General features: G+C 40.1%; 1 protein-coding gene across 1 annotated transcript in view; it reads left to right on the top strand.

Moving 5' to 3' along the window:
* Positions 1–19014, top strand: part of FAT4 (FAT atypical cadherin 4) — a 122505-nt gene that overhangs the window by 75005 nt on the left and 28486 nt on the right. Inside the window, exons 7-8 of the mRNA XM_068187923.1 lie at positions 13004–13184; positions 16494–16744. Coding sequence (XP_068044024.1) covers positions 13004–13184; positions 16494–16744 — 432 coding nt within the window. The remainder of the gene's footprint in view (positions 1–13003; positions 13185–16493; positions 16745–19014) is intronic.

Raw genomic sequence — 19014 nt, 5'->3', positions numbered from 1 at the left:
TCCACAGTCTGAGCACAGTCGAAGCTGAAAAGCACAATTTTAAGGCTTGAGGTATCATTTGTCTTGTTCTTTGGCTAGAGATAACTATGTGTTTTATGGTTTTTACACTGACTTTCTATTACTCTGTAGCCTCAAACTGTTCACTTGTGACTTGGACTCACTTGGGCTTGAATGTCCTCATGTTCCTTCAGAAGCCAAGGCTGGATTTGTCTTGATGTCTCTTTGGTCCCTCAGTCCAAGCTGGCAGAAGTCAGTGAGGGCTGTACAGAACAAAACACCCAAAGACTGAACTGATAAAAGTGGTATCATGCAGCCAACAATTATTGTCCTTCTTGGAAGAGGGAGGGGAGCAGAACTCAGCTGTACCCCTTGCCTAGCACTGTGTGTAAGCCAAGAGTTTGACCAGAGCACAGGCTTTACCTGGACTCTGGTTCCTAAAAAACCCCACACAATCGAGGAGATTTAACCAACAGTTAAATCTTGCAGTCCCAAATGAAAATATTTACTTGTGTTGGGAGATCTCTGAGTTTCAGGTAATCCAGGGAGACGTTAATTCACGAAGCGTGCATGAACCTTTGCCATAAGTGGCTGACAAGAGCAGCAGCATGTTTTATGAGTTTCTGTGTTTAAACATGTAGATATCGCACTGATTAAACACAGTTTGAAACTTCCTTTTTAGATTTGCTATGTTCTTGTAAAGCTAACTGACAAGTTCCCATGCCCTCTTGCCAGTGTTAAAATGTAATAGCAAGTGTGTTCAGCAGCAGCTATTCAGTAGTGACTTCAAGCTAAATGTAACTGCTCTACTGTGCTTCAGTTTACAACCTGACTAATCCACAGCTGGTGTGATTTGGAATAGTTTTCAACAAGGCTGGTGAATAACATTAGCTATCATCTTCTGGTTTCACTGAAGACTTGTTCTGAATTCATACCAGCAAAGAATAAATTGAAAACTATGCTAGTCATGATTTATCTAAAATATCACAGGAAAGTAAATGTCTTCAGTAGTAGTCAGTGGCAAAACTTAACTTGATTTCATGCAAGTGGGATGGGAACCATAGGCATAGTAAATATCCAGGTGGTACCACACTGGCTGCTGCTAGTCAGTGCTTGTTTCATTAAATGATGTATTTTCTGCCATACTAGCAAAAAAGATGGGAATGACATAGTCTTGAAATGGATAATAAAAGCATTTGGAGTATTTATGTTCTTGAGCAGCTGCTAAATGTGTATAAAAGAAACTCTCACAGGCATGTCCAGCTCTTTGCCTAACATAACCATTTCTGCTGAGTCTCTTAGTTTGTGTTTGTTTGATAATTCTTAAGAAGGATTTTGCATACAGACCATTCATCCAGAAATACTCATGCAAAACAGGTAAGGAAGCTGTGCCTCACAAAGTGTTGAAAAAAGCAGACTTGTTTGAAATTGTCCACATCCATATTATATTTGAGAATGAATCAAGAAAAAGGTATTATCCTTTGCACTTTGAGGTTGGCTTTTATTAGCTGTAACAAACAGTCTTTCAAGTAGTCTTTAGCAGCCCAAAGAACAGTCTTGCCATATATGGTGCATCAGATTTAAGGTTTGGGGTTATTTTACAGATAAAAATCATGGTACACATCCAGATGCAGTTAAGTCAGGAAAAGTCCATCAAGAGCAAAATACTGTCTGTCCAGCCCTCTTCTCATTTTTCTTAGGGTCTGCATCTCCATTTTTTATAGGCTGCACTGACTGGTTTAAAACATTCAGAGATGATATCCTGCTCCTAAAGAAATCTATGCCAACTCTTCCTGTTCTTTCCAGGAAGCAGACACAATACATACTTAGAAGCACCGGTAGACATAAGAACTAATGGATTCCCAACTTAGTTTTGGCTGTCTTCCTGGTCTCCTTACCATAATCAAGGATTTCTTGCTTTTCTTATGTTTATTTTTCACTTCATCGAGTTGTGACTGTGGATTCTTGCTGTGTTACCTTAGCCTGTGTAAGGGAAGTTGCTGGAAGAATTGTAATTTTTCATTATTTTTATCTCGAGGTGTCCCTCCAATGCACCTTTATAGATTTAAAGCATGTTTTGGCAGCAGGTACACTGAGTATAACAGCAAGGGAAGGGTTAGGATGTGGTAAAGTGTGGAGCCAGTGGGGCTGCATAGGATACAGTGCCTGTGCCCCCAGGGATCTCTGTGCTCTTTCACTGCACGCAGGCGTGCTCTTCCAGAGCCCAGATCTTAGTCCTGGGCATGTGAGAAGACTTGTGAGTTATGAAGAGCTGAGCTGGTCATAAGCACTGGGGACAGGTCAGGCGGGGGACCGCCGGTAGGACCACGTGCCCCAGCAATGGAAATCCGGGCAATTGTTGAAGAAGTGCTTTCTCAAGCAAGGGCTCCCCTCAGGCCCAGGGAAGTCAGTCATGATAGATGCATTGTCCTGGCTCTGGCCCAACTATTCCTTGGCCTTGGCTGCTAATCCTCCACCCGGTCCTCAGGGTAGATCACGGGTCAGTAGAGAGTCTTCCCTGCGCACTGGGGGAGGGAAAGGACGGACAAAATGACTTCTGGCGCTCGGCTCAGTGATTTGTGTCCATGCAGCCTGCCTCGTGCCCAGTTTCCACAAGGCAGGCTGCACAAAGGGTTTTGATTCCTACCTTGGTTTATCATCACTCTTCCCTCACTTCTGCACTTCCAGCATGCTCTCACTGCGGCTGGGCCTTGGATACTCGGCCGCTGCTCTAGGCAAGGGGGGATTTATGAGGACACGCAGACCATCCATCACTGGGAGCATTCAGCATCTTCCAGAGCTGTACACCTGTGGCTTTGGTCGAGAAATAAAACATAATTCAACCCCAAAGCTCAGCTATCCCAATTTAGAGACCCTCTTGCAGCACAAGCTGTAAGGCCAGAGTGCATGAATTGTAAATACAGCAGCAGGCAAAGTGATGGACTGTGGAATAACAGAATGGTGTTTGGATTGCAGATGCTGCCCCAGAATGTCTGCTAACATAAACGCCAAGAAACCTACACACAACTATTCAAATGTGTCTTCACGGGTCTGCTTCTACCACATAAATCTCTTCTGCTTTGCTATACCTTTCTTCATGGCAAAATGGTTGGGCAAAGAGGCTTTCTGCTTTTTTTTTTTTTTTTTTTTCACCCCATCTGGTGGGGATGCGGCACTAGGTAAACATTCAACTCTGGCAGCGTGACAAGAACTGGTGCAGCTGCTTTTATCATCCATGTCTTTAACTCTTTGAGCAATTTTCTGGACAAATGTTAGCATTCCAACAGTCCTCTTCCTTTTGTTTATTGATTGCAGGGAAGTGGAATTGCACATCTGGAAACCTGCTCACTGCCCAGGACTACTGTTTTAATAAACTGCAGCCACCATCTCTTGATTGGGTTGGTCAGAATGGCACATTGCCACAGTAAAACGAAACTCAAATAGTGATGTTTCTAATTAGAAGCTATGTTCCTGTGTTTTGGGTTTTTTTTTAATTTTCTTTTCTTAAATAACTTAGTTACTGATTTAGATAAATAGTCCTGAAAGAATTGAATCAGTGAACTGGTTATTATATTTAGTTAGCTGTTCTTTGTATGCATCCCTGGCCTGGATGAAAAACAACCATATGTTTTTTCCTTTAGGAAATGTTGGTCCCTGACTTATGCATTCTTTCCTTCAAGAATGTAGGAGGGCGACCAAGCAGAGAGGTTATATCCTTCTCAGGAATTATCTTCTGAGTTAGGCTTTTGGTTCCCTTCAATCCTAAAATCAAATGAAAGATGACAGTGCAGTTGGGTTGTTTTTTTAACACATTTCAAGATATTTCCCAACAACAAAAGGACAGCTGTATTTTCTAGTAATGTTGGGAAAGTCTTAAGATGCAACACTGAGTGAGATTTAAGGGGCTAGGCTTAAAGACATTTGTACTCATCCTGTTTCCTTAGCAGACACTGTATTTCTACCTAACATGGAGTCTGCAGTGTAAAAAGATATTGTCTGAAAAGAACGAATATTATTTTTAGAACAAATTTAGCTGTTTTAGAATTTTTGTGCTGTCAAAACAAACAAGCAACTCACTTATTTCAGCTAGAGATGTCCTGTTTGCCAGGTTTTCTGTGCAATGTCTAAAGACACCCATTGCTGAAGCTTTGGTGAGCTAAATGAAGCTGATGTCTGCTCACCTTGGTGCCTAGCAGTTGACAGAAGGATTTCTCTCTTCAGTGGTCTTGTTTTATGGCAGAGCTGTTTCAAAATGAATTTTGGGCTCTGTCCCAGCTCCATTTATTTCCATGTAATCATGGAAGCTTTTCCTTGTGTCAATGCTGTCTGCTCTAGTCTAGTTTTAGTGGTTTTCTACTTCACTGGCTTTATTATTTTTGCTCTCTTTATACTGGTACTAAAACTGTTGATGCAGTAGTTCCGCCTGATTTTTTAAATTTATTTCTAAATGGCACCTCGGGAGAACTGAGATGGTGACACTCATCAATGAATTCATAATTGTCTTACCGTCATCTAAAATCAGGAGTCAAGAGAATTGAGAGTGGCATTTTGTGGTTGTGGCAATCTAATAGCAGGGTCTTGCCCTATCACAGAGCCTAGAAACTGTTAGCATTTTGACATTTTCCTCTAGAAGACAAAAGCTCCAAAAGCTATTTAGGAAGAGTATTTGTGGCAGAGTCAGTCCAATATCCACGGAGGAGTTATTGTCAGGGAAGAGAGCATGTCAGTGTCTGTGGGATGTGACATGTTTCCTCCCTAAAGGAGATGAGGGCTTTAGCCCCTCCCCTCAGAGAACAGCCCCATGAGATTGACAGTACAGCCCCCGAATGCCGCTTGAAGCATTTAGTCCTCTTTTTGGACTTAAAACTTCATTATTAGATCACTATTTTCTACATAGTCCAGCAAGAGTCTCTGGCCTAAATCCAAGTATATAAATTCCTCTGGGGTGGGGTGCAGGAGAAATTTACATTCAAGCTGGCAATGGGCTCAGGCTGGCCAGGTCAAGCTGAAATATCTGTGAAAAGAATGAAAAAATGTCACTCAGATTAAAATAATGCATAGCACTTCATTTTCAAACCAACTCAAACTAGTTTCAAAGGGGGGAAAATGCAGGTATATCTCTAAAAAAAAAAAAATCAGGTTCATTTATTTAAACTGGAAAACAAGCTAGAATATAATGTTCAATATTTAAAAATTTTCAAGTTAGAAAGAATTGTCTGCTTTTCAGTTTGCAAGCCGTTACATTTCCTCCCTTACCTCTTCATTCATCCATCTTGCTCTCATTAATTTGGAACTTCTGTATCAAACTTAATTTTCAGTTGTTCTTCTGCTTACATCACTTGCCTGTGAAATTCTATTTCATATCTGCTAATGAGATCTCTGAATGTAATCTGTTTTGCAGAAGAATACTTAGAGTAGTGGTTAAGCAGTTTATCAGCCTTTGAGAAATACTAAGATTTTTCCAGCCTTGGTGATCTTAAACCGTTTTTTAAATTAAACATTACACCTTATAAATTGTAAGTCTGCTAGCTTAATCTTCAAATACAAAGCTACAATTTCAGGAAGCCTTAATTGCAGGGATAAAACAAGTAAAACATGCACATATGGCCTGAACACTTGGCCTGCTGGTTAATCTTCTCTATTTATACAGGGTGTTTTTAAAGCACCCTGTATAAATAATTCAAAATTGTGCGTTACAGTGATTTCGCTCTGGGATATTCAGGAGTCACAAGCCATCAAAAATTGCCTTAGTCAGCAGTCCCTGCAGGAGCCAGCTTCTCTGTTTTTTCTGTTTACAGCAATAACTTAAAACAAGGAGGAGTAATTTGGTGGTTTTAAGAAAAAATATTTTTTAATGGATCTGCCTTTCTTCTGAGTTGCAGTTCCACTTTCTTTAGGTGTCACTTCTGTCACCAGAGGCCTTGGGTGGGGCACATGGCCATGCCCGCTCTTCCAGCACCACATGCTTTTTGCAGGCACAGGGAGATCACAAAATGATTTTGGACTATAGGGACCTTAAATCTCATTGAATTCCAACCTGCTTTCACAGTCAGGGGCACCTTCCATTAGACCAGGTCACTCCAAGCCCCGTCCAAACTGGCCTGGGACACTTCCAGGGATGGGGCAGCCACAACTTCCCTGGGAAACCTGCGCCAGGGCCCTGCCAGCCTCACAGGGAACAATTTCTTCCTTGCACCCTTACCACCTGTCATGTGCCATGATTTTTATGAACATTTAGTTCAGCATTTTCCTTAATTGTTCTTGTTTTGAAACATTTGGTAGAAGGCAACTTCTTGCTCTGGAAATAAATGCATTTCTGGCTAAGAAACGTGCAGTATGTACGTGTGAGATTGTTGAGCATCTTGAAGCTGTGCTAAATATATATTATACTTTTTCTTTATTCCATGGGTTTTGTTCTCAATCTGTGTCTGTGTTCCTGTAGGTCTGTAACAGTGCTCCATCTTTTTTTTTTTTACACCTCCCTGGGTTAACAGCTGCAGGAAACTGCTCCTGATCACAGGAAGGAAAAGGGATAGGGAAATGTGTATATATACCAAAGGCCTTAAAATTGCCTCTCTGTGTGCCTGCAAGTCCTGTTGCTTCAACAGCATATTACATCTGTTGTGATGTGATGTTGCCCGTGTCCTGAGATCCAAAGCTCAATTAATTCATAGGATGCAGTCAGTCAGGAATTTTGGTATCCAAATTTAAAACCCATGTGAATAAGACCAGAAGAGAGATCCCATTGTGTATCACTGTTCTGGGACAAAGTTTTCTTTTGCGCTGTCAAAACAGGTGTGAGTATCTGTCTTCATGCACATGCACCAGCCTCAGTGTGGCTGGACGAGTTGTTGCTTGAACAAGGCTGGGCTCTGGTCTAGTGAATAATTTATTATTTTGTTTTCACTTTTTATGTTCTCAGATTTAGTTCTATTTGCTCCCAGCTTATTTAGGCTGCTAGGTGGGGGTTGATACTGACTTTTCTAATACCTGATGTAGTACAGAAAGTCCCTGGGTTATTTTCTTGTTAGATAATCGTTGCAAAAGTACAGATCTGTCCCAACTATCAATCTATTCCCTTGGTTTTTGAAGTTCAAGTTCTGTTAAATCAGCTTTAGGATCAACCACTGCTTTGTATCTAACTATGAGATAAACTCAAATTTGACACACTTAGAAATTTTGAAAATCTGAGTGTCCTGCATGTCTCATTCAGTCATCCACTGAACTGATTGAGAGTACGGATTGCTTTTAACTTTTTAATATATTTTATTAGCCACTTATTTCAGCTTTTGTCTCAAAATAATCTAGGTTCACCAGGTTTTTTTAAGACTTAGCATGACAGCCTGTGATGAAAAATTGAGTAAGAAGAAAACAAAGCACAGTCAACATACCCAGTCAGGACAAATATTTGTGGTGCAATCTTGTAGAAAGGACTACTTTTTCTCATTTCACAGATGCAGTTTCTTCTGTGTTCTTGGAAAATTAGTTAAAGTCATCCATGTTCCAAATCAAGCCTCGTGTACACTAGAAATGCAAAGTGTAATGCAGGCTAGTTGCATTTTCACTTAATCTAGCTCTGTATTTATTTTAAAACTCACTAGCTGAGTGAGGCTCAGCACACTGTGTCTGCATTTAAATGCATTTAGAAAGATTGGTCACTTTATTGTGAGAAAGGCCTTGTTTACTTGAGTGAAAAAGTTAATTCTCTGTGATAACACATACAACTCCTAGTCCTGGGACTCATTCACTGAGTGTTTGACTGGAGAAGTGAAATCTGCTTTGTTGCAAAGCAACACATTTCACTGAGGCAAAAATTCCATTTCTGTTAAATTGCTCTCCAATTTTCAGGTAATGATGTGTTTAATTTACCACAAAACATGGTAAACTGCTTGCAGGATGAGTCTTGATTAATAATTTAAATTAATTTTATTTAATTTTATTGGGGTTTTTTTTCATTTTAGTGAAATGTGTCTGTGGGTTTTTTGCTTAAGTTTATTGTTAGTTTTCTAGCGCGTGATTTTGATATTTTAATGCTGGCAAAAACTTCTGAGTTTCTGGTTTCTGAAAGGAATGATGGTTTTACTATCTGCTGTGCTAAGCGTGGTGCAGACAGGACTTAGAAACCATTAAGGCTTCAAACAATATGTGGATGGTGTGCTGGACACATTCTCCTATTTCTAATTTTTGCTGTGAGCCAAACAGCACCACGCAGCCGAGATAATTTCCAATAGCATCATCTTTTTCTGAGCTTTCTTGAAGAACCTAAATGGCTTTGCAAGTTTCCTTTCATGGCTTTTTCTTGCTGCTCCAGTGCACTAAGTGCTCTGATAATTCCCAGTCACCCAGATGTGGTGTGAAGAGCTGAACATGTACCAAAGCAGATGCTGCCACGTGTTGTGGGATTCCAGGGAGCCCAAACAGCTCACCTTCCCCACTCCCCAGAACAAGGGACAAGCACATGATGCTCCCTTCTTCCCAAGGGTGCGTGGATAGACCAAGGCAAAAGTGAAAGCAATCTTTAGGTGCATCCCTTGTGCACTTTGTGTCTTTGAAGCATCCGCACAAGTGAGGGCAGTGAGTGGCTTATGATGAGTTCATCCAGAAAGGTGTATTGACCTCTCTTTGCTGGTTATCCAGCATTTGAAAAGCAGAGATTGTCAGGTTAAATGGTATTTCTCCCTGCTGTCACCTTCCTGCATTCCGTTTCCTTTCTTCTACTTGAATTACTGTAGAGAGCCAATATTTTTTGTCCCACCTCTCCTGGACAGGGAGAGGAGAAAATTAAGAGCATTTGTTGCAACTTTTATAGTTAAAAATTATAAATATCATCATATTCTTTGTGGTGATCAGCCTCAAGCAAGCATGGGTGAATAGAGCAGAAAACCTGCTCGTAGCTATTTGCCAGTTCCAGTCCCGTCTTGCTGAGACAAGAGACATCCTGTCCCATACTGCTGCCTGCCTGACCCACATTCCCCATGGCTGTTTCTTCATGTCACTTCCCCCAGTGTCCCATGCAGAGAGGGGAGTCACAGCCCAGTGCTGGCCAAGCCCAAGGTGGGCTCTCTGTAACTCATCTCTGACCTCTGTAACTCATCCTCGACCACAGGCTCTCAAGGTCTGCTCCTTCTCTTTATCCCCAGCCACATGTTTACTTGCAGATGTAAGCAAAAAAGCTGAAATTTTTGGAAGAACATCCATGGGAAGCAATTTTCCCCCTGAACTCAGTGTTATTACTTTGACGTTATCCCAGGTTAGTCTCTATTTCAACAATGACGTGTGTGGACATTTGTGGGACTGTCTGCTTAGTGTATATGTACAGCTGCCACCTAGGAAATAAACTGTGCAGTTCACAGAAACAGACCTCAGCACACAGAGATGGGAAATTCACAATTGTAATGACAATAATATATGAATGCCACCATCTTATAAATTTTAAAGATTTGATACTCACTGAATGGGAACAGACAATTCAATCTCTCCCTTTTAATTCACATAGTCAATTTGATGTTCTTTCATTATTCATCATTGGGTTCCTTCACTCCTCCATCCTTCTAGAAAACTTTTTTTTCCAACTTGGATGTTCTAAGACTCTGTGAGACATAGTATTTTTGGATTTTGGGAAAAAAAAAAACTACTAGTTGTATAACACTAGAGAAATGCTCTAAATGAGAAGTGTCTCACAAAGAAATACTTGCTGCTTCTGCTGAAAAGCAGTTCAGGCTATCATGAAAAATCATAGAAATTTTTAATGCAAGTTCACTAAGGGAAAAGTGTATGTTTCTTTGTGGCTTTAGCCCTCAGGGCTGTTTTTAAAAGTACTCAGAGGCTTGTGTGGCTGTGTACAGCAATTTTAGATAGGTTGTAACATGTCTGGTTTATTAAGAATGGTTTGGGGTCATCTTGTGTGTTTGGCTAATATCGCAGAATTTACACTAAATTTACTGCAGTTATTTATGCAAAATATTAAAATATGGGTGATGCTCTACCATAATAAGAATTAACTGACTTGGGGAAGATTTGCTATTGAAGCAAAACTAAGAAATCTGGGAACTCAGCCTGACCATGGAAACTACTTCTCTCACCACAAATATGACATGTACATTTTATGAAACCTGCTTATTACCAAGGGCCAAATTCTGTGGTCCTTATGCAAGCACAGCTTTCACTGGAAGTTCACTGAGGACGGTAGAATTTGGCCCCGAGCTATTTCTTTTCCATATGAAATTACTTCATTTGTAATTTCCTCTTCTTATATTTCTCAGTAACTGCAGAAATGTGAGCTAGTCATTTAATTTCGACTGAGTAAAAGCTTTGAGGACTCACTGTGAAATTGCAACTTTGTCTTCCAATGTAATAGAATAAAGGAGTAAATTTGTGGACGTGATATTTTACTTAGAGGAAAAAAAAAAAACATATCTGGATAACTACACAGACAGGAAACCAATGTAAATACGTGAGTTTTTCCATCCGAGTAAGATGAGAAAGGTTTGGGGTTTAGAGCCGAGGAGCAGTGACTTGGGATGTTACAAACAGCTGAATTAATATGGGACTTCTGGGATGTCTCTGTGAGCACTCTGCAGCCGCAAGCGAACGTTGATGAGGTCTGGGTTACTTATGTTACCCCAGCTAATTTTGTTGGTGTGGTGCTCAGCCTTGGCTGGTAAAGTCCCTTCCCTGAGGCTGACAGAAATGAGCCCATACTGCGCTGCATGGTGCCTTGTAGACACTTCTAGGGAGGAAGGGGAATTGGAGAATAAGGGACTGGAGCATGAGGCAAAGTTTGGAATCTAAAGGCACTGCCACCTCTGTTCATTTTTGTGACTAAACCCACGGTATGAATTTTTTGGCCTTGGCTTTGTCTTAGCAAATACATTTGAAACAGCGAGTTTCAGGTTTTAGCTGTGAGTTAGCTTTCGTTACCAGGCTGAAGTGCATTACTGATGCTCTTTGAATGTGACTTACCCAAGATTAATTTCTGAATTATATATAAATTGTTTAATCAGCTGCGAAACTTTACAACTTTCAACCTTTCATTTCATTAGCTGCAAGATGAATGTCAATAAAATGCGCTTGGAAGGCCAGAGCTTGATGACACATGCAGCAAACGCTGCTGAGGACTCTCTTTCGTTTAATGCAGTAATAATAAACACTTCACAGGCAATATTTCAGCAATCAAGAACACTTTTGCAGGCTTTTCTATCTATATGTGTTTGGCTAAATGACAAGATCGTGAGTTAAAAAAAAAAAAAAAAAGGCTAAAAAATGAGTCAGAGTTATTGCTTTAATGTAACCTTCCTGGCTGAAAGCATATTAATTGGCAGAGTGAATTACCTCAGACCAGAGCAGAGAAAGGCCTCTATTGTGTGATGTGAAATCTATACTCCTTGGCTTGCACGTTCTTTCCTCGGCGTTGTGATCCTTCCCCTCTGATCAAAAGCCTCCAAACCCAGCCTTGCGACATTTATAACACCTTTCAATTGGAAGCTCTGTCATTAAGCCCATTTGGGCATTAAACCACGTTACTGCAATGCATTTTGTGGTGGAAATTCCTCCTTCCCATGCTGAGGCTGCTCCCAGCTTCTTCCTGCCTCGCTTCTTCAGCCTTCAAGGGTTAACATGTGGGAAAATGGTCTGTTATTTCTCCTTTTATGTAAGAACTTTGTGTTTGGAGCCCTTGCCAGGAGCAGATGAGACCCAAGAGCAGAGCTTGCGTCCTTCCCAGCCCCGAGGTTGAGCTCCAGCAATAACCTTGGATAGCAGTGACCCAGTCATCTGCCGGGCTGGAAGGGCTGGGGCGGTCACAGGGGGTGGCCTGTGTTCCATCAAGTGACAGCTCTGTGTAATATGCCTGCCTCGCGGCAAATACTCCACCACTCTCTAGCCCAAAGCATTTCATTATCCTCACTTTATCCCAGTCCAACAAATGCTGAATTGGTGTATCTGAGATGGAAGGGGAAAGGAATGCAGTCTTGGGTAGAAGAAGCATGGTCATCATCTGTCTTTTAAGTAAAAGCAGCTATAACTTAAGTGCTTCATGCTCTGCTATCACTTTCTCCTTCTCCCTCCTCTGTATTCAAAGGAAGAAACGATCCCTTTTCTCCAGGGTAAGAATTTGGTTAGCAGAAGATGTCTTGCTGATTCTTGGCTGGAAAGAAGTGTAATGAATGGACTGACAAAACTAACATGAACTTGTAAAAGTCTTCATTGTCTTTTTTTGGATTTGATGAACGAAAAGCTTAAGAGGACAAATACTGAGAGATTGCACATGAATAAACATTGTTATTTCATGGTCCTTGCTGCTCATCAGAGTTAAGTTTAGAATAATAAGGAGGATGAAAGCCCTGGGTTAAATAAGTTGACTCTGATTTCCCGTAAGCCAGTATCCCATTGGAGCGAGCATTATTTTCTGCTATAGATGCAGAGATAGGCTGCTTCTACAGAGAGAATGAGTCTGAACAGGGTTGGAGACTCATTGCAACCTTCTCGCCCCCTCCCAGAAGGTCTCCCCAGGTCAGGGGTGCGACCGGCAGTGGAAAAGCCACGCAGAAAGCTGGGTTTTGCCACTGTTTCCACTCTATTTGTTCTGCGGGTGAATAAATTGAGGGCTGGAGTCTTCACGTCTGTCAGCGTGCCACCTTTGAAGGTCTTCTCACAGAGAAATAGGAAAGTCAACCACATCTTCAAATTGGTCCTAATTGTTACAGGAAGGCTTTCTGAGCCGTTCCAAGACCATCTTTTTCCACTGAGCTTGTATTACAAAATATTTCTGGAATTAGATGGAGCAAGAAAAATAATAACTTTTTTCTTTTTTTTGTGTTTCACAACTTGTACTTTATGTCAAGATGACTTTGAAACAAACCTGATCCTGTCCTCTGTGTTGAGCTGGCTTTCTTGCTGTATGAACTGTGACATGCTCGCACTCCCCGCTAAATCGGGGCTGGCAGAGCTCCGATTAGCATACTGGTGTTTGTAACCTCTAGCACTTTGTATCCCCCCTTTCCTGCAGGATCTCCTGCCCTCACTGGCACTGGAACCATTGCTGTCACAGTGGATGATGTCAACGACAACGTCCCCACATTTGCCTTTAACATGTATTTTGCCACTGTTCCGGAGGATGCTCCCACGGGGACAGATATTTTGCTCGTAAACTCCTCGGACGCAGATGCTTCTACAAATGCTGTTATTAGGTAGGTCGATTACTGTTGCTCCGTGTAATACTGCCTCATATCTTGCCAGAAGATTTTTTTCCCCAGTGTCCATCACCAGCATGCCCTAAAGCTGTAAGACAAAAATAGAACAGCTTTGCGTGTGTAACTAAATTACTTGGGCAAATCTGTCTTTTTGTTGTTTATAGGCTTTTGGAGTTGTATTGAGGACAAATAGAGTTGGGAGTTACTTAATTTTTTTACTGAGTGAAAAGCAAACTAGTTTAATTTGTACCTGCACCCACTACCGGCCTTGCTGCTGCATTCACAACTTTTCATGTAGTAAGCAATTTTCAGTGAAAGCAAATGTGCTCCTTGAGTAAAGCTTTGGTCAATTAATGTCTTCAGTTTAGCATGAAAATTACCCAAGGTAAATCATAAAGCTTATGCCATTCAGAAAACCAGTAAAAAGCTGGAATTTGGCAGTTTTGCCCAGGGCTCAGTTGATGGAACTTAACTGGGCACTGAGCTGAACACTGGCCATTCCCAGTTCCACAGACAAGAGTAATGAAGATGCTGAGTGGCAGTGACAAGCTGAAGATTATCCACTGAGGACAGATGCATTGCAAATGGAATGTAAAGCAAATTTGTATAGTTCTTAATCTCGGCACATTTAACTGTTGTGGCTGTAAACATCACTGTTTCCAAACGCAAAAAGCAGGATATAAAAGTAGCTTCTTTATTTACTTTTGTTAGCTCACCTCAGTTCCTCCTTCAAAGAGCATAAGAATACCACGGTGTCACATTTTTTAATGGAAGTAAAATAAAACAGAACTATGTTATGGCAAAACACTGTCTATGAAATACTGAAATATCTTCTTTCCAGCTAGCTACAAGCCAAAAATAAAAACTTGATATTTAGACATTTTTAGATATGTGAAAATCATCCAAAATTACCATTTATTAAATTGTGAAACAATCAAGGTTTTAATTCTGTTCATTTATAGTCTAAGAAACTATTTCTCGCAAGCTCCTTTATAAAAAAAAGAATTCCATGCAAAGCATGAATGTCTGTAATGATTGCATCCCGTAATCAGAAATTATCAGAGTGCTCTTGGATTTCTTTAGTGTGGTTAAATTGCTTTAATAGCTCTGCCATTAGTCTTTGTCACTCACTCAGTACTGCATCATAGAATTAGTTGATAAAAATATTTTTTCCCTTCATAAGTAGCTATTAAAACATTGTTTTCAGGTTTTGTTTTACACTCTTTAGGCTCAGGAACAGACTTTGTTTTTCTTGGACAGAACTTGTCCAGATTCAGCATTTAGAGTAGATCTTAAAGTATGGCTGGTATTACAAAACTGGTGAAAGCCAGAAGGACCAGAACACGTACAGTCATCTTGTCAGAAGTGCTGAGCACTCAGAACCCCTTTTCTGTCTTGTTTAGAGTCTGTTCAAAATTAAACCTTTGGTTTCCAATAGGGATATTTAAAATCCTTGGCTAACATTTTCACATAAAATCAAAAAATGTGCTGTGTTTTGAAAGAAGCGTTGAAGCTTCTGGAAAACTGTCACCTGTCCATACGTGCCAACTCTTGTTCTCTTGTATCTGGTGATAACCTGTGAAGTCATTAAAGGAGGGAGATGGGGTTGTAAATGGCAATGCACGTTTAAGCAGTCCTGTTGAAGACAGTAGACATAAGAGTCAAAAGGCCAGATTTTAAGTGTTTGAGTCAAATTCCTTTTATGCCACTTGCCACCATTAGAGTTTCAAGGAGTTTTTGGTTTTGCTTAGTTGTTTTTGGGTTGAGTTTGGATTTTTTGCAGTTGTGTTGAGACACATGTACACTGGTTTATATGCAGATACAATTCAGAATATCTTATGACAAATGTAATATATCTTAATTCCTTCCTTTAAAAAAAAAATTAATTATATCTTTCCAGTGCTAACATTTGAGCCACTACATATATGTGGAAACACAGAAGAGAAAGTTTCTGTCTCTGCAATATCCCACTCAGGGTTAAATCACTACAAATCACAGATGAAATGTGCCTGGTGCTGCTGTTTAGGGAGATTTAAGTGGCGCTTTAGGCTTTGTGCATATTCTTTCCATTCTAGGTGCACATTGCTGTGGCTGGAGAATAATTGCATATGGTCATCACATTATATCATAATTAAGCAATTAAAGCATGCTCATGGCATTGTGTAGAGATTAATGACTAAGCAGGAGAAGTTGCCACAGATTATTATACAGGCTGGCTCTCAACCCTCTCAGTTCAGCTTCTGGGCTGTGTTATTACTGCAGTCATAACCAGTTCTGGTCTTAAAGAGGTGAAGATAGGAATATTAATCTCTTTCATTAAAGCCACTTTATTCTGAGTCTTTCATGGAATCATATCTCAGAAAAGCTGCTGCTGTACTCTAGCAGAGGAGCAATGCTAACCACAGCTGTGTTGGTTTATGATATGGAATATGAGAATTCTTCCCTTGAGCCAATTTTTGTTTCCATTGTTTTCTCAAAAATCCATTATCTGAATTATTTAAAAAGGTAATATTAAACAAGTACCTTTAAAAATACATCTTTGAGATTCATGCTGTATGAACACAAGCTGGATAAGCATTCCAAGAGAAGGGACAAACTCAGTGTGGTAGGAAGCCAGAGGTAGCCCCTATGACACACCTGAAGTGAGCACACAGTCAGTTCTTATCAGAGCACACAGGGATGTGCACACACACAAACACACCCACCAAGGGTCAAACTCTGGTTCCAATTAGTCTCTGTTCACAGAACTCTGATGCTACTAATTTGCTATGAATTTCTATGAATTCACATTGAAATCTTGAGTATCAAAACTAAGTATCAGGAAACAAAACGGATATTAAATGTTCTTTTTATTTTGTAAAGCTGTTTTTTTTTATTTAAAAAAACCAGTACTTTTTCTAATTATATTCTGCAGGTTCTGTTAAGAGGTACATCAGCCTTTTGGAGTAACAGTTAATGCATTTGCCCAGGGAAATCAGCTCTAGAGGACGCAGTAGGCGGTTTTGAGAGTATGTCCAGTGGTATCTTCAAATATCCAAAGACTCAGTCAGCTCATGTATTGGAAATCTGTGTCAAACAGCTACTCTTGGAAATCCCCAGAAATGTCATTTATGACAGGCCTTGAAATTTGAAAAAGTCAAACAGTGAAGACAGATGGAAAGTCAGATGAAAATCTGACTGTATTGATACCCATCAACATGGTGGTCTGATGAGTATATAAAATTGTTATTATCTTAAGGCAGCAGGCTGCCTTTTGAAATACTAATGCAATTCCAATTTTTCTTCCTTGGTTTTCCTCTCAAACAGCTACAGGCTTATGGGCGGGAATTCACAATTCACCATCAACCCTTCTACGGGACAGATCATCACCAGCGCTCTCCTCGACCGGGAAGCGAGGGAGAACTACACCCTGGTGGTGGTGGCCAGTGACGGGGGCTTCCCCAGGGCTCTCTCCAGCTCCACCAGCGTGCTCGTGTCCGTGGCCGATGTGAACGACAACCCGCCCAAATTCCAGCACCACCCCTACGTCACCCATGTCCCGTCGCCCACCACTTCAGGTAGCCTGATCTCTGGCGCTTCCATAAACAGAGAATCATGGAATGGTTTGGGTTGGAAGGGACCTTAAAGATCATCCAGTAGCAACACACTTGCCATGGGCAGTGACATCTTCCACTAAATCAGGTTGCTCAAAGTCCCATCTCAACCTGGCCTTGAACACTTCCAGGGATGGGCATATTCATGGCTTCTCTGGGGAACATCTTAATGAAATGCTAAGCTGTGCCACCAGAAATGTTTCTGAGATGTTTCTCTGCAGCTGTTTTCCTGGTATTATCTTTGTGCTGCATGGGAATGAGGAATAACAAACCTCAAGTTACCATCCACAGTTTAGCAGGCTTTTTCTGTTGGGTTCCTCCCATCCAAATTCAGTTATGTTCCTGTGGTTATGTAAAGTATACGTACTGTAAATGATCACACACACAAAAAAGTTATTATTTTTCTAGGGTTAAGAAGACAATGGCCTGTTATTATTTCTGAAAGTCTCCTCTGAGCAATTTCTAAACAGGATTTTGACAGGCTCTTCCAAAAATGCCGTGTCTATGTCAGATGTTAATTCTGTTGCCTTTCCTTGAGCCAAGTGGTGAAGTAAAATAAAATAAAAGTAATCAAGCAGCCATCTTCCTTTTGTGGAGCCTATACCCAAATTAAAGTTACTTCACTCAACACAGGAGTTAATTTCTGATTCAGTTCATGTTCTGTGTTTTCACATACATACACATACATGGATATGTGATGCCTACAGAGAGGATTCCATGACAAATGGTTTACAAAACAAATTTTCTTTTAGCAGAAAAAAAGATTATTTCCATGTCTTGGATTTTGTCTCTTAATTTTAAACAATTGTAAATACGTCTCCTTTTTATGAAAGAATGAATTTGTTTACAATTCTTCTCCTTTTCGAGAATAACATTATGAAATTGTTTTATTATTGCATTGGTGAAACTTTGTGCAATCTGACTAGTGGCTCTGCATGGTTGTTTTTGGGGTGTTTCTTTAAATTCTTTTTATGAGGAGTACACATAGTTTGACCTGATGTTTTCTGGCAATATCTTTTTGGGTGCTTTTTGTATGAAATCTCTTATAACTAGAAACCTAAGCTATGTTTACTCTGTTTTTAACTTAGCAAAAACCTAGGGATATATCCACTTTTCTTATTTGCAACTTCCTTTTCTTGTTTTTTTTAATCGAGTTTATAAAGAGGAACTAGTAATAATATTAATATTATAATTTGAATAACTGAAGTACAAAATCTTCATTTCTTCCTGTCCCATTTCTCACAGGGGTTTGAATACTGATCTGGTCTAAATATTTCTGCCCCTGGAGTACAAATCACTGCACATGACAAATAGTGACATGAAGTATAGTTTTAAGGGATGCTGTCAAAGTCATTTCTGCCTCTAAATGATTTTCCCTTAAGAGGTTGAAAACAGCATTATTTTTATACAAAACTGCTTATTTTCTAAATTTTAGTAACAGTAAAAATATCAACAGTATTCTGCAAATTGTTTAGACAGTGTCAAATTTGAGAGACTTATTCATTTGATCTGTAAAGTATGGTGAGGAAGAGCACCCTGGGTTCTCCTTGCAAATGTGCAAATGTAGAGGATAGTGCAAATGGTGCACTTACAGTCAAGCTTATTGTGAAGCATAAATTCAAAAGACCTGAAAAATCTGAGTGTAATCATGTTATTGTACTAGTGTGCAATAGTTTTGTATTTCTGTTTTACCAATGTGCTTTTAAAAATGCAGTCCTCTTAGTTATTGTCCTTGGAATACTCTTAGAAGATTAGAAGTGACTAGTGGGGAGAAAGAAGCAGCACTTGGGAAATAGGAAGAGAAGGGATTGCAAGGGACAGTGGTGTAGGGTAAATATCCATGGATGCTGCCTGTTCACTTACGTAACCTTAATAGTCCTTGAATTCCAGGGTGGAGTTTTTTTCTGTGGATAAATAGACTAAAAGTAATTTTGAAAATCAAAATAGCATTCAGTCTTACTGGGCTAATGGTTTTCATTGTGTGAATGTTCTAGAAGCAGGATGCTAGGCCTCCAAAGGGCTGCAGGTCTGTTTCCCAGTTATTGAGATCTGTACATCCATCTCTCTGAATGCAGTGTCCTATTTTTCAACTCTACATTTTTTGTAGAGTTTTTACATTTTGCATGCATATCTTATGGGCTCACAGACTCTCCTGCCCCTTGCTGAACTCACTATTTTTGTGAAAAAAGCAGTTCATTTTCAGGGCTGATTGAATAAGAGCATGCTGCTCCAGG

The sequence above is a fragment of the Anomalospiza imberbis genome, chromosome 4 (genome assembly GCF_031753505.1).
Source record: "Anomalospiza imberbis isolate Cuckoo-Finch-1a 21T00152 chromosome 4, ASM3175350v1, whole genome shotgun sequence".
Classification (NCBI taxonomy): domain Eukaryota; kingdom Metazoa; phylum Chordata; class Aves; order Passeriformes; family Viduidae; genus Anomalospiza; species Anomalospiza imberbis.
The sequence above is the reverse complement of the archived record's forward strand: the minus strand, read 5'-3'. Positions and strand labels throughout refer to the sequence as shown.